At 39.7% G+C, this 26,070-nt stretch overlaps 1 protein-coding gene and 2 long non-coding RNA genes across 8 annotated transcripts in view; 2 read left to right on the top strand and 1 right to left on the bottom strand.

Moving 5' to 3' along the window:
- Positions 1-10,014, top strand: part of LOC121949006 — a 64,629-nt gene extending 54,615 nt beyond the window's left edge. For all 5 annotated transcript variants that reach the window (XR_006106204.1, XR_006106205.1, XR_006106203.1 and 2 more), the window contains 2 exons: positions 9,143-9,524; positions 9,846-10,014. This is a non-coding gene — a long non-coding RNA (uncharacterized LOC121949006). The remainder of the gene's footprint in view (positions 1-9,142; positions 9,525-9,845) is intronic.
- Positions 6,898-26,070, bottom strand: part of LOC121949004 (mitogen-activated protein kinase kinase kinase kinase 4-like) — a 143,625-nt gene continuing 124,452 nt past the window's right edge. Inside the window, exons 22-32 of the mRNA XM_042494591.1 lie at positions 25,542-25,659; positions 24,269-24,613; positions 21,857-21,971; positions 19,226-19,393; positions 18,026-18,169; positions 15,922-16,056; positions 13,875-13,975; positions 12,944-13,093; positions 11,603-11,762; positions 10,326-10,465; positions 6,898-9,480 (exon numbers count right to left, since the gene is read on the bottom strand). Coding sequence (XP_042350525.1) covers positions 9,397-9,480; positions 10,326-10,465; positions 11,603-11,762; positions 12,944-13,093; positions 13,875-13,975; positions 15,922-16,056; positions 18,026-18,169; positions 19,226-19,393; positions 21,857-21,971; positions 24,269-24,613; positions 25,542-25,659 — 1,660 coding nt within the window. The 3' untranslated portion in view covers positions 6,898-9,396. The remainder of the gene's footprint in view (positions 9,481-10,325; positions 10,466-11,602; positions 11,763-12,943; positions 13,094-13,874; positions 13,976-15,921; positions 16,057-18,025; positions 18,170-19,225; positions 19,394-21,856; positions 21,972-24,268; positions 24,614-25,541; positions 25,660-26,070) is intronic.
- LOC121949005 lies at positions 11,705-25,621 on the top strand. Of its 2 annotated transcripts, XR_006106201.1 has the most exons (7): positions 11,705-11,790; positions 12,952-13,106; positions 18,035-18,161; positions 21,025-21,229; positions 21,500-21,552; positions 21,836-21,981; positions 25,535-25,621. It is a non-coding gene; the product is annotated as an uncharacterized LOC121949005 (long non-coding RNA). The 2 variants fall into 2 exon arrangements; XR_006106202.1 differs by lacking the exons at positions 11,705-11,790; positions 12,952-13,106 and adding an exon at positions 15,964-16,027.

The following is a 26,070-nucleotide window of genomic DNA, read 5'->3' on the forward strand; positions in this document are numbered from 1 at the left end:
TTAGTTTTATTTTAAGTTTCTTTTTACTTTTTTTTTTAAATACTTTTTATTGGCATCCAGCATCACATATCATATCTTACATTAAAGCTTTGTACAGCCTTTTTATGTCCGAAATGCCAGAATTTAAAAATTATGACAGGAGCATAAAAGGGAACACACCTGTGCACACCTGACCACCTGTGAGGGGCTATGACTAAATTTTCAAGTACAGCAGACACTGAAAGGTTGAAAACGGGCTATTGATTTATCATATACACTGATGAATATGAATCACATTTGTTTCGGATTTGGCCCTTTGGGATCCGCCAAACGCGGTGTTACGCATGCCAGGCCTGTAGTTGGCGCTGTAACTTTGTAATGACACACCATAGAGGAACACCACGTGCATGTGCGAAGTGCAACCGTTACGTCACCGTTCTCACATCATCAGTTTACACGGCGACAGAAGGGGATGTATTTTCAAAAGATTACACTCTAGCATCACAACGCTGTTATCGTGTGAAGAAAAGGCCAAATCACAACAAAAGTTTAACATTTCATGCAAGAACGTTGCCGTGTAAACGGCCCCCAAAACTGTACATTTATGTCATTTTAGTGAGTCGTCACTTTCCACAAATATCTTCTCTGATTGTAAACATTTCACACAGTATTTATTCCATGACTCTTGCTCTATATTGTCATGTGTTTGTGTTATTTTGAGCAGATCATTTGATGAGGCCGTTTGACCAGTTCCAGAGCTGCTGAGTCATTCGACCAGAGAGCTTTATTATTTGTTGCAGTTAAACTGGAGGAGTAGCTCAAAGATCACAGTGTGAGGTGACAGTTTCTGTATTGTTTCTTCAGCTTTGACACCTCATGATTAGTGACTATGGACACGCCCTATTTTTTCCTTAGAGAGTAGTACGTGAGCGTGTGCACATCCACCAGGAGAGCTAAAATTTGGTATTGCAGTGAGTAGAAAGCAGGTGCAGCGTTAGCAAAGTAAGGAGCTTTTAGGTGACAGTAGATTCCTGTTACCTCTGAAGGTGTAGACTTGAGCTGGTTTCTGGTTTGGATCTTTTCTACTGAAGGTTTTAAAGAGATTCTCTCTCCGACTGTCATTTGTCTGCGTCCATGCATGCCGTGTTGCAAGGGCAGTAGAGACACAGTCCCCAGTGGGAAGACAGACAGGGACAGAGCGTAGCGTAGTGAGTTTCGTGGAGTCCACCAGCAGTGTGTCAATGACATTATGTCTGCAGTGCTGTTTTTCTCCGTCCTCCACGCGGCTCTACATCCCACTGGGAGCATCTGTGAGCGTTTCAGAAGCAGAGCGTCCTGCCGGCTGATACTGTAGACTTGCTGAGATTGTGCCAGTTTTATCATTTTTCCTTGATTCAGTAGCAATTTGTCCTTATTTTTGTGATTCTGCCATGACTGAGTGGGCTACGTATTTAAATGCTTTACTGTTATTGATGTTTTTTCTTTCTTTATTCTTCGGGGTCGACCGTTATCTGTTTTTGAGGGTTTTAGTATTTAATGAGACTGATAACCCACATATGGATCCAATTTTTATTTACAATAAAAATGAAAATCTTTGCATTAATATTAACTATTTGGTATATAAAAAACACCAACACAAACTTGTGACCCTTAGTTTTGACCCACTTTGATGTGCTTCGGCCTGCAGTCCCGCCATGAACGAAGAAGATAAAAAATAGTTTGAAAAAAAAAAAAAAGCAAAAAAAAGCATCAACGTTTGCTCAAGTTGTCTGGCTGACTCAGTGGGAGAAATTCTCTTTGTTGCGCTGTCATTACAAATCGTCAGCCTACTTGCTGGAGCTGTTAAATTTCATAGGGAGTAGATCACTGTTGTAATTGACTGTTTTCCAGTTAATAGTCAGACGTCATGCATTTCCTTTGAAACAGTGATAACGTCATATTGACAGTGATTTGGACAGGTGTAGTAGTGCTTAACAAGAACTCAGCAGGTTACCTTTTTTAATTGTACTTCGAGTGAAATAGTTTGTGATCTGCATCAAAACCTCCCTGCTCCGGTGAACCTCCCTGACTGTTGATAAAAAGCAGTAAAATTCTTGTGCAATTATCTCATGTAATTGACTCTGAAGCACACTACACCTGAAGAAGAAAAACTTCCCCGTATAAACAGACGTCTAAAAAATGCCGTGTAATAGCCGTGTGACTCACTGCTCGGTCATCTCCCTGCGCAGAAACTACGGTGTCCCCCTTCCTGCATTCTCGTGGATTAGTCACTGTGGCTGGCATATTAATCGTGAGACGGCATTTTCCAATACATACATACTCGTGCAGATGACATAAAGGCTCTTCAATGATGCAAACAAGGGTGGCATAGTTGTCATGAAACAATCCTATAACTGGGTGAGGCTGCAGGTCGGGTCTTGTGGTTTCACACTTTATTCAGCGTGAGGCAAAGCAGAGAATTTTACTTTGTTTAGATTTGTATTCGGCCTATTTAGATTAACAGCGATTGATTACAAGCAGAGCCGGCACTAGTAAACAAAAGCCACATGACTCAGTGTTATCTGCTTGAAACGACAGAGATTTGGTAAAAAGGGGGCACTCTCTCTGTGTGTGTGTGTGTGTGTGGCCGTGTGTGTGTCCATGTCCATGTTTCAAATATTTCAGAGATTCAATTTCATCATCCATGGTCTTGCACTCTCATTAGGAATTTAAAACAAAAGATAATCCAATAACAAATGAAAAACTTTTCCTACTCAGACGTGAAGAAATACAAGCAACACTTTTTCGACACTCAGCTCTGATCAGATTTCCATTAATGCGGATTATTTGCCTTCTGCTGCCCATAAACAATCTCAGCAAAACCTGCTTTACAGCTGTCATAAACGGAGACAGAGAATCTAAGAAGAAAAAGAAAACAGCAAAAATATCACACGACTCTTGCAGCAGAATCCAAGTTATTTCTTTCAGTTGCATCGTCCTAAAAACATGCATTTTTTGTAAAAAGCGTGTTTGGGAAGTGCTGAGCGTGGGACTCGATACGTGAGACTTAGAAGAAGATTAAAGAAAAGATTACAGTGCACAAGTTGTGCAAGCTTTTGAGAAAAATAGTTTTGATAGTTTTGCTGTTATTACATGTGGACCCCTTTTACTCCACTTTTTCAAATAATCTCAGTTTTTGGATTCTTCGTTAACTGTAGAGGTGCCCCACAAAAGTTCTCTTCACTAATGGCTACATGGCGTGAGTATCATAAAAAAAGATAATTTTGTGGGTGTTTGTGAGTATTCCTTTAAATTTGAACTAAGGACAGGCTTCAAACACACATACACACACATGTGTGTGTGTATGTTTGTGTGTAAGATTTCCCTTCAATTCAAATAATATTACTTTTACCCATTACAATCGCAATGAGTATACATTTTTTGTAATTAATTATTAAAAAGAAAAGTATATTAGTGTTTGGTAATGGGCTTTTTTAATACATTATTTGTTTGGATGTTGACCGGAAAAAGAAATGGCAGCTAAGGCAAAGATATGAATGTATATATTTTTTTAAAAAATCAATCCATGTTCTTGTTATGGATCAAAACTTTGTTTCCCAATAAAATTTGAACCTTTTCATAATAACATTTACAGAATTTTAAGCCTTAGTGTACAATACTAGTAAAATAAGAGCAACTTTCCTAAATGCATCTTCGATACCGTAGCAATAGTCAGAGGAACAAAAAATAGGACTTTTTTTTTTGTTTAATGAACAAAAATGTGCACAGTTATGATACAAAAAAAGTTACAGAATACATACCCAAAAAAAGTAAAACATCAGCCTTAAATTGGATTTTTAATAGTTTTGGTACTTTGATACTTTTGAATGTATAACTAACAGAAGATTTTTTATTGGGGGAAAAAAATAAATGTAAGTATTATTTTTGTCGACCTTAGTTGACAGTCTGAACTGTGTTTCACCTCAGCTCATTCTGATTGTGTCTGAGCCTGCAGGAAGTTTTATCATTAACGGAAATAAGTGTGTTCATTATCGTCTTTCTTGCTGGCGGTACAATATGAGCAATAAACCGGCCAAACAGACCTTTGAGACACAATAGCAGCGTTCCTCCCATATCTTTAACACAAGCAGGTCAAAAGGTGACGGACGCAGAACATTCCAGTCATTAAACTGACAGCCGATTGAGAAAGAGAAAAAAAGGTTTCGTATTTTGGGAACTCTCCAGATCAGCTCACCACCTGTGATGTCCTGACACCCAATAACAACGGACATATGACTAAATGTTTAGACAGACCTCTTTTTCTTTTCATCCGCTGTGGAGTTCACCTCCTGGCTGTGCAACATATCTGTATATTACGCCATTAGTCAAACGGGACACATTCCTGTTCAGGAACAATCAATCAGCTGGAGAGCAGAACGTTTTGTGCATCTCTGTTCTACACAGTTCCTCTTATGTTGTTATTAATTTTGCATATAGTGCAAATAATGCATCCTTCCCTCTCTCTCTCTCTATGTATCATTTTTCATTTATTACACTAATTTTATTGTTCTTTAAACATGACATTGTTGCACATCCGTCCTCATCAGTCGCTCTCCCACCACCATGTTTTCATTTCATTTCAGCAGGATGTCGAATGCTGTAAAGCTCTTTGAGGCGAATTGTGATTTGTGAAATTGTGATTTCTAATTAAAATTGACTTGAATTGAATTGACTCTAGGTGACAGCCAAAATGCAGGTATCGACAGGTATTAGCTTTAAAGTTAAATATTGGATCTCGGCTAACATGTTTTACTTCTGCCAATGTCACAGACCTTTTTTTTGACAGAGTGAATACTATTATATGTCTCTCTCTCTCTCTCTGTATATATATAACTGTTGGGTGGGGCAAAAAGTAGATGTATCAATATCATCAGTTATCAGTCAAATTAGTTTTTTTTTATATGGGCATATCCGATTTCGGCAAAAATCCAATATGGCACATTCCTACTAAAAAAGGTCAGATTTCTACATTGGCAGCATTTTAAAATCTTAAAGTCTGCATATTTTAAAGATGAGATAAAATGAGAAAGTGTCTCACAGGTAACTACAAAAAATAGATGGCATTGTTTCGTTACCAAGTATGACAAAAATCAGGCTACATGTACTCAAATAGAGCAGTTTCTAACATTGAAATAACCTTACCACAAACCTTACAGAAAACAAACATGACTAGATTAAAGTTAACCGCACCTTAACCAAATGATCTAACTGTTACTGGAATGTCTGTTCACATTTCATGTTTTTCACCGTCTGGTGCAAATTGGAGATCCAGTCACCAGAGAAACTGTAGGCATTGTTTGTTTCTGTAAACCACTGATACATTTGTACGTTATTATGCGTTGGATATGTTAAACAGTTAACGTGTTGACATGTTGAGGCACAAAGCCCATTTGGTTATGGTCAGGAAAAAATCACGTTTTGGCTTAAATTACCCAGTTTTGGTGGGACTATCCTGGCTGAAAACACAAACCCTTTTTATGGCACTATTCATGGTGAAAACAGTGATAGTTTAATGAAAAACACAGAAGTTTGGTTGCTAAAATGCCACTGTAACCGCAGCAATGACTTGTTAAAAAACAACCAGTTTTTGCTGTTTGCTGATCTCAAACAGTCGTCAGCTTGGTAGGCGTCTCTTCTTGGTGTCATGCCATCCACCATCCCCACCTCCCCATCACAAAGTCATCTCATACACCATGTTACTTTGGAAATGTTGATATGAGACATGAAAATGTAACGAATCTGTGGTTTGCAAAAACATACATTTATTCTGGCAACTGGTGAAATTGGAGATGATTGCCATCATCTGATAAAAAACAAAATAGTTGATTTGATAAGTGGATTTTTCATATATGACCATGTTTGAATTTAGTGAAGCCTCTAAATAATGTATAAAATGTCTCCTCCGGGAAACAAGCTGCTCAACAAATGCCCTTTACATCAGACATGCTCATTACTTCTCTTTTTCGCCCAGGTGCACACTCATACAGAGATCAGACATATTAACTCAACAGGATGGATTCAACAAACATTTGCAACACAAATAGTTTTTTTTAAGCAACTCTGTGTGGCCAATTTAAATTCACAGTGCAGTTTACGTGTGATATTGTGTGAGTATCGTTTAAGTGATCGTGGGTTTATGTGAAAACAAACAGCTTTAAATGTCATTGCCATGGAAATATGTGGTTATTAAAGGAAAAACTTTTGAAATTGACCAAAATCTGCAACTGATGTGTCAGAAGTGTTAGCCAACACGTGTTACAACATGTCTGTTTTCAACATGTTTGCATGTGTGTTTGAGGAAGAAGCAGCAGCAGTGACCTTTTCAGAAACAGAGGACAGACTCGTCTTTTAAAATTACTTTTAAAGTTTATTCAAAGAAAAAAACCTTCAGGAAAATACATGACTTCCTGTCATACACAGAGAGGACATAAGTTAGAGTAGCATGGCAGCAAGAGCGGAGGAAAAACACCTCGCCTCACGTCCAAGCCTGCAGGGAACGTTACTGCAATGTTTCCACGTTTGAAGCAGCGCTATGAGAATACCTGAAATGAACAACACGCGTGTTCTTTATTGTTTTGTAAGTAGGTTATTTAGTGGGGTAAGGGGGGGGAGATGACAAAAAAAAGAAAATATCCAATAAAAACCGGGCTCAAAAAGCAAAAACAAAGAATTTAAAGACGCATATGCATTAAACATAAATATCGTGATGCACATTAGTGTAACAAAACATTGCCTCTGTAAACATTTTCTCCACCTAAGGTGAGCGTAATAATATTAAACCACCGCAGTCGCATATTTACGTGTACATAGACTTACAGAAACAACAGAAACTATTGTTAAGCTTTCCGACTAGCTCTAAAACTTAAGAATACACAATGCTTCAAGTGATTTTTTTTATTTTTTTAAAGGATTTCCAAGTAGTGGTTTTCATAACAATAGGTTTACACGTTTTTAAATGCTGCCCTCTTGGCACTTTTTCCAATGTGAGTCGTCGAGCGACCGCTTTTTCTCATCAGATATCGATTCATCTCTCGTCCTTTTTTAGCCCATTAAGAATATCAATAATAACCACAATGTTTTCATGAAGTCAGTACAGCCACTCATCAAGGCCTTGATGCAATTAGAGACACACACTGGGTACTACTGCACACACAGACCTCAGACGACACGGCATTTGGGGGTCCGAACAGCTTCTCTGTAAAAGGGGAGGAAAGAGTTTGTGACAGAAAGTGTTACCGAATGACCGACAGTAACCTTTAACATGTCAAAAACACGGCCCACGTGTGTGATTGTTATCGTCAGGGGGGAAACACACTCAAGGTGAACTTGTTTGTGACCTGACATGTTTGGACACGAAGCGAAGAGCACAAATCAGACTCCTTTGTCCCCCTTTTTTAATCAATGTGCAATCTTTCAGAGTCGCTGTGGAAACGGAGGAAAATCCAGCTCAGGTGATCGATGCTGCAGTTTGCTGCCCAGTCTTTCACATATACAGACAACTTAAATATAACAGCCGTAGCAGGAAGTGTGAGGGGGGGCGCAGATTAGAGAAAACAACTCTTTCCCGAAAAAAGTGGGTTTCCGTCTTCAGTTATTTTCAGCCGAGTGAGGAAAAAGTTCTGCTCCGTGTTGCTCGTTTTGTGACAGGAACACTAAAATCCAGAGTCTGAGCGTCGTAAGGTTTGATGGGAAAGAGCGCCAGAAAAACTCTCCTCAGCTGTGACGCACTCTGAGCTTCTGCACAGAGTCTCACAGCTGTGGGAAGGTTGCGAAATACAGAATGCCGCCACCCCCCCGGAAAATATCTACACCCGACGTAGAGGCTCCGCTGCTGCAGCTTTCAATCGTATTAACTCGAAAAATTAAACACCTAGGATTGATCACTTGACAAGATACAAAGTAAAAACATCATCTCATGCCTTGGACCACCACACAGTAATAAGTCTTTCTACATTCTTGACACTTAGTGCATTGCATTCATACAAATGATACAAATGAAAAAATGATTTGAAACGGAAGATAGGGAGGGAAAAACTCCTGCTGACCATGCGTTTACCTCTGCCACGAAATTCGTCGATGACACTTAACTCTCCGACACACATACTAAACTTTCTCCTCGACTTTATCGCTCCGTTATTTGATCTTTTTTTTAATATCTGACTATTCACAGCAGTTCTCTTGTGGAGAGATGGCTGACCTTCCTACCCCGAGATGGTGTAGGAAAAACAGGACCACTGACACTATCTGGAAGATTCAATGAACTTTTTATTGTACATAGACACCTTTAATCTTAATTTTTTTGGACCACACCCACATCACTTTCCCCTCAGACAAACACACCTCCTGTGGGTTCAGAGTAAAAGCAAGCAAACTGTGGGTGGATGTGCGTAAATCTTAAAAAACAAGGTAAAAGACACTCCACATAGTTACACTTATCTTCAAGGAATAATAATAATAATAGTAATAATTCAAAAAATACTATTCTGAAATCCATCTGCTTCTCTCTTTTTCTCTCTCTCGTCCCCCTTTTTTTAACAGCACCTGTCCAAACAACACAATACTTCAATGACACACACACGCCCACCTGTCGAGTCCCATCAATCAGACTTACAGTAGAACCTTAAATATCGAGGCGCCTCTCGCCTGCTTGTCCCTCCGGCTCCGTGGTTTTCACACACCCCCCCCGGCTGTCAGTCTCGACCTCTAACCAGCACGTCAGCAGTAATTGGACCAAACAGAAGTACATTTACACACACTACTGTAGCATTAATACAACAGACTCCTGCTCCGCCGGCCCCATGTAACGCTCGTAAAAAAGGGCGGCGGGCGGGAACACGGGGCAGAGGGGGGACCCTCTTACGAGAGGCAGACCAGCAGAAGGTAGTAGCAGTAGTAGTAATAATAGTGGTAGCAGTACGAGTAGTTAGAAGACCTCAAGCTTACTGACCAGCCCAGGAGCACGGAAAAATGACGCAGAGGTACAAAGATCAATCCCATCGCAATCTGATGAGCACCAAGAAAACTGAGAGGGGAACAAAGAGAAGTTTGCCCCCTTTGTCTTGATTCACATTTAATTTACTTCCTTTTCACGTATTAATTAATTTCATCGCTTCATGTGTTTCAGGGGGCGACGACTCGCCGCCACGTCGCAGGCAGCTCCCCAGAGCTCTGACGCAAAGCAAGGCTGCAGCTCCGGAGGAAAAGGTGAAGAAGCCATCGCCGCTTCGAAGGGCTGGTTGGTTGCTGATTTTGTTAGCTTTTGGTTGTCCGAGGGCTGACGAGACATCGACGGTGGGTTCTGAGATCCAGTGTTAGCGAGGGTGGAGGACAATGAGGAGGATGAGGAGAAGGAGGAGGAAGAGGGCAGAGCGTCGACCTCTACCAGCTGAGCAGGTTGCTGCGACCCAGAGTCATGAAGTAGACCTGGCTGGAGCCACCGGACCGAACGGAGGCGAAGAACACCTGCAGAGGGGAGACAGACAGACAGACGGCGATTTTAATACAAGGTACAGTCACACTCTCATGTGACAGGTTTCCATTAACCCTCAAATTGCGCAAATTGACATTATGAATATAAAATACGCCTATGTCAATTAAAAAAAAACCATTGTAGACAGACCTCTTTATTTTCGTGTGTTTATTCATACTGACAATATAATTACTGAAACTGACCAAGAAGGGGCATCCTCAAAAATATTTCTGGAAAGAAAACTCATTCCCAAACGCTGCAGTAGTCAAAGCTCACATCATTTCCCGCACATAGTCAGTTAAAGAACCACAGAGAGAAAAAAAAAGACTTTCATCTCCCACTCTTTACTTCTCGTTAGTCCAAACAGGCCAGCAGAGCCAAGAGAAGGGAGAAGAGAAACTGGAGCAGTTTGAAGTTACTTCCACAGCAGACGGCTGAGCAAACAGAGTGACTTCAGAGGACCTTTGGGGGAGTTTTACCGAGTTACATTCAACGTGTTTGAGGCTGTGGGTGGAAATCAGTTTGAGGTTTGGACGGTTAATAAGCTTCACAGTAACAGACATTGAAGGTGCCTTCTTTTTTTTTGCATATAGACATTTTAATGTTGAACAAATAACGGAAGCAGACTGCAGCATAAACTTAAAATCTGTCACCTAATTCACTTTGTTCAGTGCGAGGATCTGAGACACTGCGTCCTCTGAAACGCCCTGCAGTGAGTCAAACGTCGCAAACAAACAAAAAACTTTCACACCATTTTCGCCCCCAATCTCAAGTAAAGTTACTGACACCAGCACAGGCGAGATCATGGTGTGTTTAAGTGTCCACATGGATTTCTCACCTTGTCATTTCTTTCACAGAGGAACTTGAGTCTCTGGGCTCTCTTGTGCATGAAGACGCCGTCCAGATGGCCGGTCTCCACCGAGCGGATCTCTATGGCCTTCTCTCCCCAGCCCATGATCTGGTTGGAACGAATGTAGGCTGCAAAGAAGGTAATTAAGTCAATCAATATTTACTGATTGCTCCACAGCCTTTTGTGTGTGTGTGTATTTTCTTAGCAGCTCGATGGCAAATGATCAATGTAAATGGTTTGTGTAGGTGACATACAATAGCTGTGTGCATGTGTATGCATGTTTTGGCTAATGACTTATCAATATTTCATCACGAAAAATTTGATTCATCAGAAATATATTTACAGATGATTAATTAAGTTACACATAGGTTAAAGTAACAAACATCCAAACAAAAAGGTTATTTCTTGTTATTGTGTTGAGAATACGTGATATGTGTCAGAGAGCTTTTAGCCACAGAGTTAGATTTCACGAAGACTGGGGATCTTGCAGTGTCAGAGGTGGACAGAGGCTTCTGCAGCCCTTGAAAGAGTAGTGAGTATGAGAAGTGAGTATGCTACATGCTGTAGCATCTGATTCTGTGGCTAAAAACCCTCTGAAAATACATTTAAAAGACTGAAGTCTGACATTGTGTCAAAGTATTCTAGTGTATGGTACACATCAATCACTTATGGAGTGGCTTATATTCTTATAAATGCATGAAAATGATTACACTTTACTTAACACCTACAATGAAACCTTATGATGAAGCATAAATTATTATAAATGCGTCAATATGTACCTCACTTTACTGAACACATACAATAATGATACTGTTTTGATACTGATAATTATGATACTGCATGTACTGTTATAGCACACTATCAGTCCTTATTACAGTTAATTGTTGATGTTTGAATAAATGAGTATAGATATTTATAATGCATTATAAGCTCCATCATTCAGCCTCTAATGTAAAGTCAAAAGCATCCATAAGTCATGTCTATAATGTTGTATGACTGTTAATATAGTGCATCAGTAAGCAAAATGTATGTTTTTGAGTGTAGTCATAAAGCATTATGAATGCATTATAATTCACTATGAATGCTGCCATAATGCAGTACAGATGTGGTCCTTCTAAAAAGTATTACCAAGATTTCTTTAATAACTTATTCTAAAGTTGTTTTTTTAATAAGTTACCACTGAACGGGCGTTTTGCTTTTTAAAATTTAGAAATGTCATAAAAGTAAAAAAGTGTGTTTGTGTAGTTTTGTCTCGAGCGACTCACCCACTGAGGTTGGCATCTCCCCCCACTGCAGCACTACATCCTTGGTGATGCGTCCATAGGTGTTGACGTAAACGCCCTCGTCCTCGTAGCACACCAGCAGCTCGATGCCGTCAGTGTTGGGCAGGATGATGATGGCGTGAGACTGGATGCTGGTCTGGATCTGCAGGGACACACAACATGACGGCATGGTGAGAATGATATGTTGCAATGTTGTGAGATTTTTACAGTAAGATAACCGTCTCAGAAAATATGCGGTTTCAACGTATGACAGAATTATTATTACTGTCAATTACAATGAACTTAACTTACTAAAAAAAACCCTTCTGTTTTAATTTCTATAAACAAATGTTTCATTCCTATCAATAAAACATTTTTTTTAATTAATATGTTTAAAGTAACTCAAATTAAGGTAACATTCTCCATCCAGTTTCTTTTTTTTCAGTTCTGTAGATAAGCAAATGTACAACCGTCAATTTTCATAACTGCTGCATAATTTGAAACCAGGGTTCCTGCGGATCCTTAAAAAGTCTTAAAAGGCATTGATTCATTAATCTAAAAATAAGTCCTGAGTTGGTATTGAAATTACTTGAATCAATCTTTCAAAAATCAGACGTGGCAAGTAGGATTTTATCAATCTTTTTTTTCTGACGCTGCGTTATAAAATCTCAAAATAATTGGTAATATCTATTTTTTAAAATGGATAATTTAAAAAAATCCTCTTCTTAAATTAGTCATGATAGGAATCAAAGCAGTTGAATCTCACATGCGCAGTGAAAAACAAAAGTGCCAGATATTTCCTGCTTCGATTAGTAAACCTAAAACGATGCTTACAGCATACTTTATTCATGGTCTTCCATGTGTTTCACTCTTTTTTTTTCAACATTTGACACAATTAATCTAACTTTTGAACTGGACCAAAGGTATTTCACTTGCTTTATGTCACACTAAACATTTGGGCTAAATAAAATTTTCCTTCAATTTTGGTAACTAGAAAATTATCTTAAAATTTATTCCAAGTGGCATTAAGAAATCCTAAATCTAACTGCTAACTGTTATCTAACAGCTGCAGGAACCCTGTTTGAAACCCATATATTGCTGCAACCCTGAATAATACTGATGAATTTCTTTGACTATTTTCCGAAATAATTTATCTATGATCAACTACAGCTGCAGAGCAACATGTGAGACAAATTTCAAATAGTTGAATTAATTGCTAATAACTCAAATCTCAGCAAAGTTCGCTCATTATTAAGGCCCTAAAAATAGCAACAGTAAAAGTAGATGTTCACTCTGAGTAACATGCATCAGCGTGTCAGATATTAAGCGTGTGTGTGTTCTTACGTGTGTAGGCAGGTAGATGTCGTAGACGGCCCCGGAGTCGACGTCCACGGCATGGAAGCCTGAACATGAGCCGTAAATGACCTTTAACCTCTGACCTTCCTCCACCGTCAGGTCGACCAGCAGGGGCTTGTGCACCAGGTCACCGAAAGACTGAAGGACGCAGGTCAGAAAAACAGGTTTTAACTCTTGTGAAGTCGGCCAGCAGAAACTCGAGCGTCAGATCAGTAAATATTTGCCCGAGCGGAGGGTATGCTTTGTGAGGGTCCAAGGACGGAGACACATGTTGTAAAGCCCTCTGAGGCTAACTGTCATTTGTGATATTGGACTTTATCGATCAAATTGAAATTTAATTAAAATTATTATTGGAATAAAAATCCCTTTGGGTGATGCTTTGTTATTGGGCTACAATGAACTTTGACTTGACAAATCTGTAAAGCACTTTGGGTATGAAATGTGCTATACAAACAAACGTCCCCTGCCTTATCTAAATGTACAACGGAGGATTAGGGCCATGTTAAATGAACTTTTTTTTTTTTTTAAGTAAGATTCCAAGAATAAAGTTGTAGTTTTACAAGAAAAAGTCCAAATATTATGAGAATCAACTGGTAATATTACGAGGATAAAGTGGTTACCTCTTTATCCTCTAAAACTTTTAATATTACGACTTTTTTCTCATAATATTACGACTCTATTCTTGAAGTCTCAAAAAAAAGTTTTTTCCTCAATGTGGCCATAAAACTCTGTCCTACATTAGAAAAGCAAACTATGCAAACATTTTTTTACAGTAAATCTGTAGTTAAAACAAATAATACAAATCTCTAAGAACCTGCTTTAAACCATCTAGATAACACAGTGAAGAAAAAAACCTTAAAAACTTAAAACCCAGTATAAAAATACATCACTCTCAAGCTGAGCCAGTTGACTGACTCACCTTGAAGGCCATGAACTTGTGGTACGGTTTGGGCGCCCAGGCGTAGACCTCCACTGAGTTCTTCAGAGCCAGAACCAAGAATTTGATCCTCTCGTATTTGACTGGGGAACAAAAACCAAAACAAAACTTCAGAACATCATGAAGAAGCATAACTGGCATCGGGGGGAAACCAGCATTAAATTATTGGTCTTTCTGTTTGTTTGCTTTTGTTTTTGTAGCCACTTTGGTAGTTTTTACATCATCATCAATTTCAGTTTTGGCGGTGACACCTTACTGTAATCACATTACATTTGTGTGTTATGCAGTAATGTAACTTGCTCATTTTGGACTCTAGTCAAAGTTTGTTTCAGAGTTTTTGGCTCGTTAAGTGCAGTTAATTTGCATATAAACATGTTTTATTTTTTCCCCTCTAGAATCTGTTGTTAGGAAGACAAATCTTTTATTATTTTATCTGTTGATATTTTATTTTTATTTTATTTTATTTAATATTTGCACTGGGAGGCGTTGGGAAGGCCAACCCCTTTTATTTTGTTTTCATCAATTGATAGTCAAACATAAATTAAATATTTTGTATATGTCATTTTTAAGACAGGGATTTGTGCTGAAATGTCTGCAGATTTTGAGTTAACTGTCAGTGGAACAACAATACATCTCAGGCGATGTTACTGCAAAAGTCATGTAATGAGGTGAGTAAAACCACTTTCAACGAAGAGTAAATAAGTAACACGTTACTCTTCTGAGTAACAAGTAATGAGTGATACAGTATTATATTTTTGAGAAATCATTTTTGAAATTCTCTTCTTATCTCATTAGTAAAATAAAGAGACAGGCAGAATACTTTTTTATGATTCAGTGTCCTCGTGGTAATTTAAGTTTTGCTTTTAAAAAGCAATAAAAATCAAATTAAACTTATTTTCATTTGGATTTTGTGACACTGTGCATGATTGGGTAATTTCCTTTCCTGCTGCAATAACCAGTGCACAGAAAAATGCAAACAGTCATTAAGTAACACAGTAAATGCTACAGAATGCTTCTATTTTATTTTAAATTTTAATTATTATCTGATTTTGAGCTGGGTTATTTCCAGTTTTTTATATTTAAATAAAAATGATAATTTCATTTTTTTTTTTTTTTTTAATTTTTAAGGTGGGGGGGGGGCATTTAGAATTTTAAAAATGTATCTTAGTTTTCAAAATTTAATGACATTGCTCCATTTTGCTAAAGAAATTATAGTTGTGCGTTAACAAGTATATATTTGAATTTAATATTTCTAATGTGTGGTAAATTTTGAATCTGTGCAGAGTTTTGGACGTTTTCTAACAAATCCTGATTGAATCTTTTCCTTGGAAAGCCCTGTACTTTCCACTGGCGTTGTTCAAACTGCCAACTATGAATCAAATATTTAATCTGACAAGAAACCAATGCGCACGCCTGAATAAAACTTCTCGACAGGAAATGGATTTCATGACTGGCAGCTCTGATCAATGTTTAGGGGTTTCCAACAGGAAGTTCTGATCTCCGCTCAGTGGCTCTACCATCAGCGAGGACATTCTGAATTTTAGACAGGTTAGTGTAGTTACATGTCCTCTCGGACGTCCTAACCGCATTCTTACTTAATCAAGGGCTTTCCTTCCATCGTTTATCTGTAACATGCGTGCCCACGCAAACTCACTCTGTATCTCAAACTCAGTTTGTGACGTTTGTAAACTTCAGAGTCCCCCTTGTGAATCCAGACGGGTTTATTTCTGACAGGAAACTTGTATTTGTAATAAAGCAGTGACAGTTAGACCAGATAACGCTGCTTTCAGGTTAGAAAGAGCAGATTATTTAGCAGCTGCGATACATTTCGGCTACAGGGAGCATTTGATTTAACTTCATTTGGCATCTATGACTGTGTACAAAGACACACCTACAGCCCCTCTTGTGTCAGCAAGACTAAATATTTTGCACTGGCAGACAAATAAAACTCAGGGCAGCTGTTTGAAAAATCCTAGCAGAAATACGGCTCTAATGCTGTTTAGAAACAAATTGTTTGATTGTGACCTACCGACTTTATAGTGGACGCAGCCCTCCAGGTCTCCCACGGTGGTCCAGCCCTGCTTCTTCTCCACCTCAGGGTCGTTGTGCAGGATCTTGTTCCTCAGCCAGGACAGGTAGTACACGCGCAGCTTGTTCTTCTTACCTGTCGCAAATAGACAGAGGTCAAATTAATTAATTTATCTAAAAGGATCCACATTAGCTGATACCAATGATACTTGCCAGTCTTCCTGCAAAATTCAGTGCATCATATCATATAGACAGGCGTGTAAACATTCACATTGATCAGTCTATGAATTAGCCTTCAAGGCGTCACTGGAGAACAAGAACAGGTTGTGACTAACGCTGAACCATTGATCAGCTGCTTAAGTAATCCAGTCGTAAATGAGAATTTTCTATTAAAGCATTAGATTTTTATCAGCTCAACATCTTTTTTTGAGATGAGTGACGAGACACACATTTCTAATGTTCTCTAAATTCCAAATAAAGCGAAGTTGTCTCTTAAATCCAAACACCTAAACACTGCCAACTTTGCATTTGTGACTTTGATGGTCTGCTGTGCACGTCGTCTGTCTGTGCAGACCCCGGTGAAAGCTGCGAGCCAAAAACTCGACTGACCTCTTCAAATTTGGAAACAGAAACTAATGTGCACACATCCAGTCAAAATACACAGTATACACACTAGTCTGCAATGAGCATATTTTTTTAATTTGACATGTCTGAATGATTGCATCCTTAACTTCACTGTTGCAAAGATCAGTGTAGAAATGATGACTTCAATATCTTACGAGACGCTGTGGTGGGATTTTTGCATGGCTGTCATGTTTTGCAACATTTCAGGAAGTTGATGATTGTGTGGGTCAAGTTGGGACAAAACTGCATTCAAAGGAACACTGAGTTTTTATGTCTGTGTGTGTACACAGACTGAATATGTGTTACTAAACCCAAAAGGCACCAAGAAAGACACCTTCTTTCAAACAGTAGCTCATGACATCTGTGAATCTGGTGTCGTTTTCCTGCGTCCTCTCAAACATCTGTGCGTCTAGTGTTGGTGTGTAGTGTTGTGTATCATTTAGAAAAGAGCGGCAAATAGAACAATTCAACAATGTTAAGTATCACTCCTGCAGGTGATCTTTTTTATCTTGGAGTGCACTTAAATTATGCACTGTTGCATTGGCATTTTGTGCAGCTGTTTATCCTCCTCTGCTGCTCTATCGACCACGTCCACTAACGTCAGAAGAAATCAGTGCATTTTTAATAAATTGAGACATGGACACACTTGTCATGGATGGCCACATGTTAACCGTGGGAGTCTTCTGGTAATCTGATTCAACATGTGGTATTACAAATTTTTTGCCAGCCTTTCAAACGTCAGGGTGATATAACTTTCCATGACGTGTATTTTTGACATGTTGGCACCGCAAATGAGTTCCGTGGAAGGAAATCGACGCGTGTTGCTCTGCGGCATTTCCTTCCATCATGGAAAGCTGGAAAGTGTGTCAGCGTTACATATCGTACACACACATGACGCGGGCTCACACAACTGAGATTTACTCAACATCCGTTTAGCTCAAAATATCTGTTGTGACACCCTGACTGCACACTGCTTCTGTGTGTGTGTGTGTGTGTGTGTGTGTGTGCAGTGTGAGAAATTGAGACACAGGAGAAGTAAGAAGGTAGATGCACTTTCAATCTGAGAAATCTTGGAACTCAATCATGTGTTCAAAAATATTTATGCAACAACAGATGCAGACACGCACATTTGTCTGAGAATACGTAGGCTGTAGCAGGTTTTAGTGAGTATTTGCAGGTGTGTGTGTGTGTGTGGGGGGGAGTGTGCACAAGTCAGGAGGAGAAGTACACCAGACAAAAAACTCACACAATTAAGAGTGACAGTGCAGTATCAGCTGACAGAGTGGGAAGAAATGAAACTGTTTTTCAAATTAACTACATTTAGATTTATCTCTGTTATTGTGCTCTTACTTCTGTGCACGATTGTCTTATCTCATCAGTCCACTCCTCATCCCAGTGAGTGTAATTTAGCTGCATGAAGGTTTAAAATGTGTGTGCTTGTTCTTGTGCTTGAGTGTGTGTCTCTGTGTGTGTGTGTGTACCCGATATAGTGACCAGGACGTTGAGTCCCTCCAGGACGTCCATCTGCTGGAAGCGCCTCCGGTTAATCAGAGGATAAACTTTCCCCTGACCGCTGCGATCCAACAGCATCAGACCGCTCTCTGTTCCCACCAACAGGTTCACTCCTGCGCGCGCACACACACACACACACACACACACACACACACACACACACACACACACACACACAAAGTTAGGAGAACAGCAACAACAGCTGTAAACAGTTTATCATATCTGCACAGACAGATGCAGTGTGTGTGTCTCTATCAGGACTTTGCTGCCACCAGGTGGTGAAAACTGTGATAACTCAAATCATTTAGAAAGATTTCGATTTATTAATGGACACTGAAAATACTGATTACAAACTCAATATTGGCACATTGTGTAGTAAAAACAAGTCATTATGCACTTTGTGTTGTGCAATGATTTGAGCCATAATGCACATTAAACCTGCTGCTGCCTTTTTATAGATATTTAAGACACACTTCATAATATCAATATTAATTTTTACACTTAGAGTTTTTTGTGATTCATTTTGTCATTATCTGGTTTTGCCTCGATTTTGTCTTGTCTTAATGTTTCAAATTTAGCTTTCATTTACATCAGGTCTTCACAAGGTCTGTGGATTATCCTGAGTTACTGGGTCATGATTTCTGGAAAGAGACATTGCTGTTGAGTTTTTTGGGGGGTGCTTTGAGTACCACAATCCGACACTCAGCAAATCAAATCAAAACCATCTAGACTGATAAAGCACTACCGATAAGAGAAAAAAAAAGTGTTTTAGGGTGAACTGACCTTTATATCAGTCTAAATCACTTAGATTGGGAGTGTAAAAGCAAACAGGGCGATTTCTGGAGTGCAAATGGTGTGTTCAACTTCTGACGATGGCAATAATGAGTCTCCTAAAAAGTACTGCATCAAATATCTCCATTAAATTACCAGAAGTTGTTAAAGTAAACCAGTAAGAGCCAACAGGTGACCTAACTCTAACAGTCATGACATTAATATTATTATAATATTATCATGTCCCCTTCCTGTCCCCCCTTCGTCTTCCAGACAACAATGATTTTCACAAAGCCGCACAAACATCAACAGTCAACTCACTGAGATGTTTTCCACGTCGTCATAATTATCTGGCAACACGAATGCAAATGCTAAAATTACATTTTTTTTGTTCTTACCCCAGAGTGCAGCACACAGGATCTCAGAGTTGAACCTCTTCTTGTATTTGCGGATCTCTGGCGTGTCGCTCTGCGGGCGAGTGTTGACCGGGTTGACGTTGACCACGGAGCCCTTCCGAGACGGGTCGGCCCTCAGCGCCTCCGCCAGCCGGGCGTCGTTCCCGTAGCCTAGAAGGTCAAAGGGAAGGGCTTAGGTAGGACGATGAAGGATGTAGAATTTACCGGGCGGGGTGAGGGTCAGTCAAACGGTCAACATTAGAAAGATGGACGGATGTCCTTTCTTGGCTTTTGTTCTTGTAATTTGTAATTTATTTATTTAAAAGGGGACGGTTTACATAAACCCACATTTAAACAAATGTAAATGCACCCGAGTTAGCTCTGGAGCTAATTTTCATTGGTAGATCTTTGCCTGATATTAAAAGGCATCCTAAAATAACAATATGTACAAAGGTTAAGACAAACAAAATTTCGATAAAAAGACACACAATAAAGTTAACCATGTATGAGTTCAGAACATACAACACAATTTAACAATATGAGCGGGTAAAATGCAAACAGCAGATGATGCTGGCACAGTAATTGTTAATCATCAGTGCGGGATGACGGTCATAAAATAGGCTCGGAAAATTGATTCAGAGCAAAGTCTGGAAACAAGAATAATTCGACCATAATCTGAGGGAAAGAATTCAGCAACTGAACGACTCAAATCATTAAAACTGAGATCCGAGCAAAAGATAAAAAAGTTTCTCGTTTGTCATATGAATTTGGACACATAACAAGCTCTGCAGCCTCAGAGAGCCTCCGCAGTCATGGCATCATAATATTTGATGGTATCGGTCTGACCGTTCTCGTCTCAGCCTCTTAAATTGCCATCTGGACTTTAAACATCAGCAGGAAAATCTAAACTCATCAAATCAGCGATTAAACGCAGACTGAACTGAGTGAGGTCAGCGACTGGTCACCAGCTGCAGCAGGTGAGGTAATGGATGTGAGTGCCAGAGTCCTCGGGACTGGAAAGATCTGGCCTCGATGATGGCCACTTCTCTGAGGGCTGATGGGAACAGGAGGACTGCCTTTGATAAGAAAGCTTTGTTTTTACAAACTGTGACCGCTAACGAGCTGCATGACCTCGGTGAGGCTTTCTGTTTGGTTTTCAACTTTTCTCTCAAAGTTTTCACACTCAGAATCGTCACTTCTGTTGCCCATTAAGAGAAACGGTTTTTGAAGTTTGATTGGATGGCTTGAAGCTGGGGTAGGCAGGGGTTTTTTTTTGGCCAAAAATCCCAAAATAAAGTTTGAGCATATTGTAATTCAAGTGGTCTGAAAGAACATTTGACTTCTGCTCCTCCTCTTGGCTGTTTTCAGGCTTTAGGAAATGTAAACTGTGATGGGACACTTAAGCTAATCACAGGTCATTTCAGAAAGAGGGCGTTCTTACTGGCTGTTCTCAAAATGCAGAGGCGCATGCACGTCTCCATTGAAAGCCTAAATCAAAGTTGGAGAATCTTAAAGAGAAAGTTGCTATTCCAGCATTGACATCAAATGCCCAGCCTGCAAAACAACCCAAAGAGGAAGAAAGACTTATCAAAAAGAGTCTAAAAGAGAGTCTGACAATAAAGCAAACAAAACGTGTTAGTATCGACAAAGCGTTTCAAAAATGGAGAGAAAATGTTGCGGATTGTTTAGCCTTCTGCAAACTGGAGCTAAAGGCTCACGGCTACAGATTCAGATTGGTTTTATGTAGCTAACTTTAGTGAGAGCTTCAGATCACAGCGTGTCCTCCGTCTCACTCCTCACAGCTACAGACCCTCAGCAGGAGAGCAGACAGCAGCTCCGAGTCCCCGTCTGAATCTGAATCCAATCAATGCAAACCCAGAGGGACCGAACACCTCACACTCTCCGCCGCATCAGCAGACTTTCTGTTGCCGTTACACAGATTAGACCCGGCGCTGCTGCTGCGGACACCGGCCGTCTGTGACACCTGGCACGAGAGCGTTTGTGACTGTGAGTTGGCTAACAAGCTATTTCTTGTCTCATCTGTGGTGCTTTAAACAGAGCGAGTCGGACAACAGAGGGGCTGCGTGAATAAGCTGAGGGCAACTCCTCAGTGAAATGAGTTTAAACACATCAGTTTTTGGGAAACACTGGGTTACTGTATGAAGCGTGTGCATATGGTCGTGGTCGTCTGGTGGGAGGGGCTTCTGATAGAGACAGGGGAGCTGCAGGAGGAGGGTGTATGTTCGAATTCAGTTGTTTTTGTTTTTTTCCTTCCAGATTTCTGCCTATCCCGGCTTTATGGCTTCAAACTATGGGGGCGCAGTTTGCTGGTAAGACTCAAGATTAACAAGAAACTTTTCATATGTTGTGTGAGTTAAAGCCAAATTAAAACAACAAAATGGATTTAGAGAACTTTATACTCCGGAGCAAAATGGGTGCAAACAGATAGCAGCACAACACACTGAGGAACTCTTGTAAATCCTGAATTTATAGTTCCTTCAGTTCCCAGATCTTTTGATGGAAAAGCCTTCAGAGGCCTGAGATCAGAAGTACACAAAAGCACTTCAAACGTTCATGGTTATGAATCTTTTTGCATCTGATTTTTCCCCGCAGTCAACGGATGTCTGGACTTACCGACGTTGTTGAGAGCGCTGCCGGTGGATGGAGAGACTTGGAGGAGGCGTGGGTCGATGAACGGAGTGAAGGAGGAAGAGGACTTGTGTTTCTGCATGTTGTTACTAGACTGGCTCTACAGTGAGGTAAAATAAAACAGATTTAGTGATGACAGAATATCACAGCTCTGAATGTGATGATCAAAAACACATTTACAGCCTCAGATGTCTACGGATAAAGATGAATGTAAACAAATAACAAGCCAACTAAGGTGCTTCTGTATGCTGCATGCAATTAAAACGGGCATTCAGTCGAAGGATAAAATGATAAATACTGAGGAAAAAGGCAAAAACAATGGTGGAGGGTAAAACATATGGAGTGTTGTTGACAAAAAGAACAAAAGGGGAAACAAAAATGCAGTAAAAAAGTATTTCCATGGGAAACATACTTGCCGTTTTGCTCCTAACTGTCCTGTTCGCTATGATTTATTGTCTGGGGAGTGTGAGAATATGACTCGTTTGCTGAAAATAGGCAAACACCAAGGAATAAAATGAGATTTAGATGTTTAGGGGGGATTGCTTGTGAAACCGCAACGAGCCTCAGAGGACACTTCAGCAAAAAAAAAGAAAAGAAAAGAGAGCAAAACAGTCTGTTGTGATCATAAATATAAAACCTCACACTAAAACATAAGCACAGTAACTTCAACAGTATGTTTACAAGGCAAAAAAAATCAAAATCTGCTTTTTCATCTAGTCCTACTTCAAAATCATCCCTAAAATGCAGCCCTCCACCAACACAACCATCTCCCTGCAGAAAGTTGTCAGTAGATACAGAAAACAAAATAAAGCGTGCAGGAGAAGGATCGCCGGTGCCGGTGGTGATCAGTAGAGGACGCCCTACCCAACACCAGGCTTAAAAATCTGAGAAGACGTAATCATCATGGCCAGTCAGAAGTGTGGAAACGACAGCAGTATGAGCACAACTTTGCTTATTTTGAAAACTAGTATGAGTGTAAACTCCAATTGTCACATTTTGGTTGCCTAAAAAATTCCTGTTTAGCGTTTGGTTGCACTGAAAGACCCTCTAAGGAGTCGGATGTTTAGTTTTTTCCACTAAGTTAATTTCAGTAAGCCTGTTTTTGCTGGCATAAGTGACACAGCTGTAAAAGCACCGAGCCAGCAGCAGTCTATTTATTTATCATTCTGTTTTTATATAAAGTTTCTTTTTTTTACTACAGTTTTACTATTTCTGAGCCGAATGCAAAGTACTTTTGTTCTAGTGTGCACTGTTGTGTCAAGCTTGAATGACAATAACGTCATTAAGTTGTCAGTTTTTAATATTGCAAAAGAGACAGTTTTACATTTACTGTAGATACGATACATTAAACTTGCTATAATATCAGCAGCCCACAGCCAGTAAGGCTATGATGTGATAGACCTGCGTGTTTTATTGACTTACATGCATGTCAGTATAAAAGCTAAAACCTAAATTAGCCATGTTTTGATCATGTGCTCTGACATTATCACACAGGGATTTACAACCGAAAGGACTACAGGTTGTTTAAGGCTCACAACGTTTCACCAGTGATTAAGCTGTCGAAACTGTTTGGATAAAGCGTTTGATGCTTTTTGTTTAACCAGAAATGACCCCAAAATCCCCGTCGACAAACCCACCAGACTCCATTTAAATAAACAGTACGTGCTCAGAGCCCGCATTTATTTATTCATTTTTTGCATCTAACTGAGTGAATTAAGGGTTGATTTCATCCAAAACACATTTGGTGATTGTTTAAACAGTGGAAAGACGAAGTCAGACAGCTTTTGTGAGTCAGCTTTGAATGAAATGTGTTTTTTGGTGATAAAATTACTGTTTTATCTAAATGGAGTCTGGTGTGCTGATGATAGCGATTTCAGGGTAGTTTCTGATCAAACAAAAACAATTTTACTCTTCAACAAAAAGGTCTATTTCTGTAGGGATCCTTCAGAGATCATGTCAGACACTTGGAATAATAATCTGAGCCTGTCTGTGCAAAAACAAGCGTTTCAGTGGTCGTAAATTGACAAAGTATAAATGCCCGGAGTGGTTACGCTACATTCTCACTAAATACAGGACTGATTAAAAAAATGTTGTTTTCATTAATCAGTAAAGGCACAAAACATGGTTGAAAAACACCCTTTAACTCTGGATTTTTAGGTGTATTTGACTCGCTGCTCCTCAGCGTGGTAGCAGATTATTTTGCCCCTCGGCGTATAATAACGTGGCGTTTGCTGTGCTGCTTTGATATTTATATTTATTTATTTGAACTGGTGTGTCCGCTCTACTGTGTTCCCAGTTATGTCAGGCACTGATGATTTCGACTTCTCTTTGCTCCTCCTCTTCATCATAACACAAGAAATGGCGTTCTTAAGTCCGTGTTGGGGCCGGGGGACATACCTCTATGAGGATGCTGAGCTTGTCCAGGGGACTCTGGGGGGACATGGTGGAGGGGCTGGCGAGGCTGGAGGAGGAGGGGGAGTTGGATGCAGAGGAGGAGGGGGAGGAATGGTGGCTCTGCTGGATCAGGTCTGGGAGGTGGTGGATGCGGCCGGCAAAGCCGTTCCTGTCCAAGTGCTGTGTGGGGTGATGGTGGTGGTGGTGATGATGATGGTGGGGGCTGGGGGTGTGGTGAACGAGGCCCGGGCCCGACACCGAGCCGGGACTCGGGGCAAAGCCCGCGAGCAGGCCGGGCGTTTGAGCCTGAGCCGGGCCGGGGCTCGGACGCTTTCTGTCACCTGCGCTCTGGAAGTAGAAAGAGGGGTAGACGACTGTGGGTCTACATGTGCTCCTGACGAGTTCGGGGGAAGGGAAGGTGTTAGCTACAGCGAAGGGCAAACTACAGCGACTACTCTACAGGCGGAAAGAAAACTCTCGTTAGTAGTCAATTATATCGTTAGATCGTATGGTCAGTTTGTGGTTTTTATTTGTCCTAAATGCGTGTCTTAATTTCCTACACGGACTGAAAATGTAACAAAACCTGAACAAATGTTAGTACATCTCCAACATTGACCTCTGAACCCGGAGCACATTGGTGCAATTTCTCTCAAAAACATGGGAAAAAAGCAATAAGTAATTTGATGAGAAATTTTCCAAAAATTACAAAGCATTAGAATTTTTAAAAAATATTTTAGAAAATTAACATTTTTTTGTTTTTGAAAACAATTTTTAAAAAAGATAAGGAAAATGTCTATGATTAAGCTACACTTACAGTTATCATGATTACTTAAAATTATGTTCCAGAATTATTTAATTTTTAAGCTCTTTTTCCAATTCTTCTTTGCCCATTATCAAGCCAATAATGGGCTTTGTAAATAAAATAAAATTGAAAGTACGTTGTTTTACTGTGGCATTTTTAAATAATTAAATGTAATTTTAATTTAACTCATACCCAATTTGCTTACATTATTGTCAGTAAAAATATGCGCGTTTGAAACAGATTTTCCTCATATTGTGCAGGCCTAATTTATACCCAACCTATAGTAAGATTTTAACCTTTGTAACACTAAACTGCTCAAAAGTAACAAAACAGAACATGAGCAACACAACAAACAAACAAACAAAATGGAAAAACACTCGGGGAACGAATAAACAAAGTAAAAAACTGAAAGTATATGGTAAATGATTTGTGTGCTTGACTTTTGTTGTTTTGTTTTTTCCTTTCAGCCAGTACCTGTCTGACGATCAGCGTGCTGTCTTTGCAGGGCGTCGAGCCTGCATCGCTCTCGCCTTCGTCATGAACGATCATGGTTTTCACAGACTCCGTCTCTCCGTTACTCAGCCTGGAAGAGCTGCGAGAGAAAAGACGACACATTCAGCACAGAGACTTTATGTTCCCGCTGCAGTTTGGAAAACAGTTTATTTTGTTTCTCGCTGTTAGAACGTTAAAGCAACATTTTCTTACTGAGAAATGGGCTGAACTTACCTGAGTGAGCGATGTCTACCATTCAGTTAAAGTATGTTACCTTTTATGGTGAGTTAAGGTTGTGTTGATAAGATTTTTTTTTTTGTAAAGAATGAATATTCACTGTTTTTAATTCCAAATATTTCATGTTACTCCATTACTGAAAAATATTATATCAGTGTAATTTTTTCACCATTTCCTATTATGGTAAATATCTAGAATAAGGTTGGAAATAAAAGCAGTGGTAATGCTACCATAAAAGAACAGTACAATAACAGATCAGTAACATTAAGACAAA

Source organism: Plectropomus leopardus, chromosome 10 (assembly GCF_008729295.1).
Source record: "Plectropomus leopardus isolate mb chromosome 10, YSFRI_Pleo_2.0, whole genome shotgun sequence".
Classification (NCBI taxonomy): domain Eukaryota; kingdom Metazoa; phylum Chordata; class Actinopteri; order Perciformes; family Serranidae; genus Plectropomus; species Plectropomus leopardus.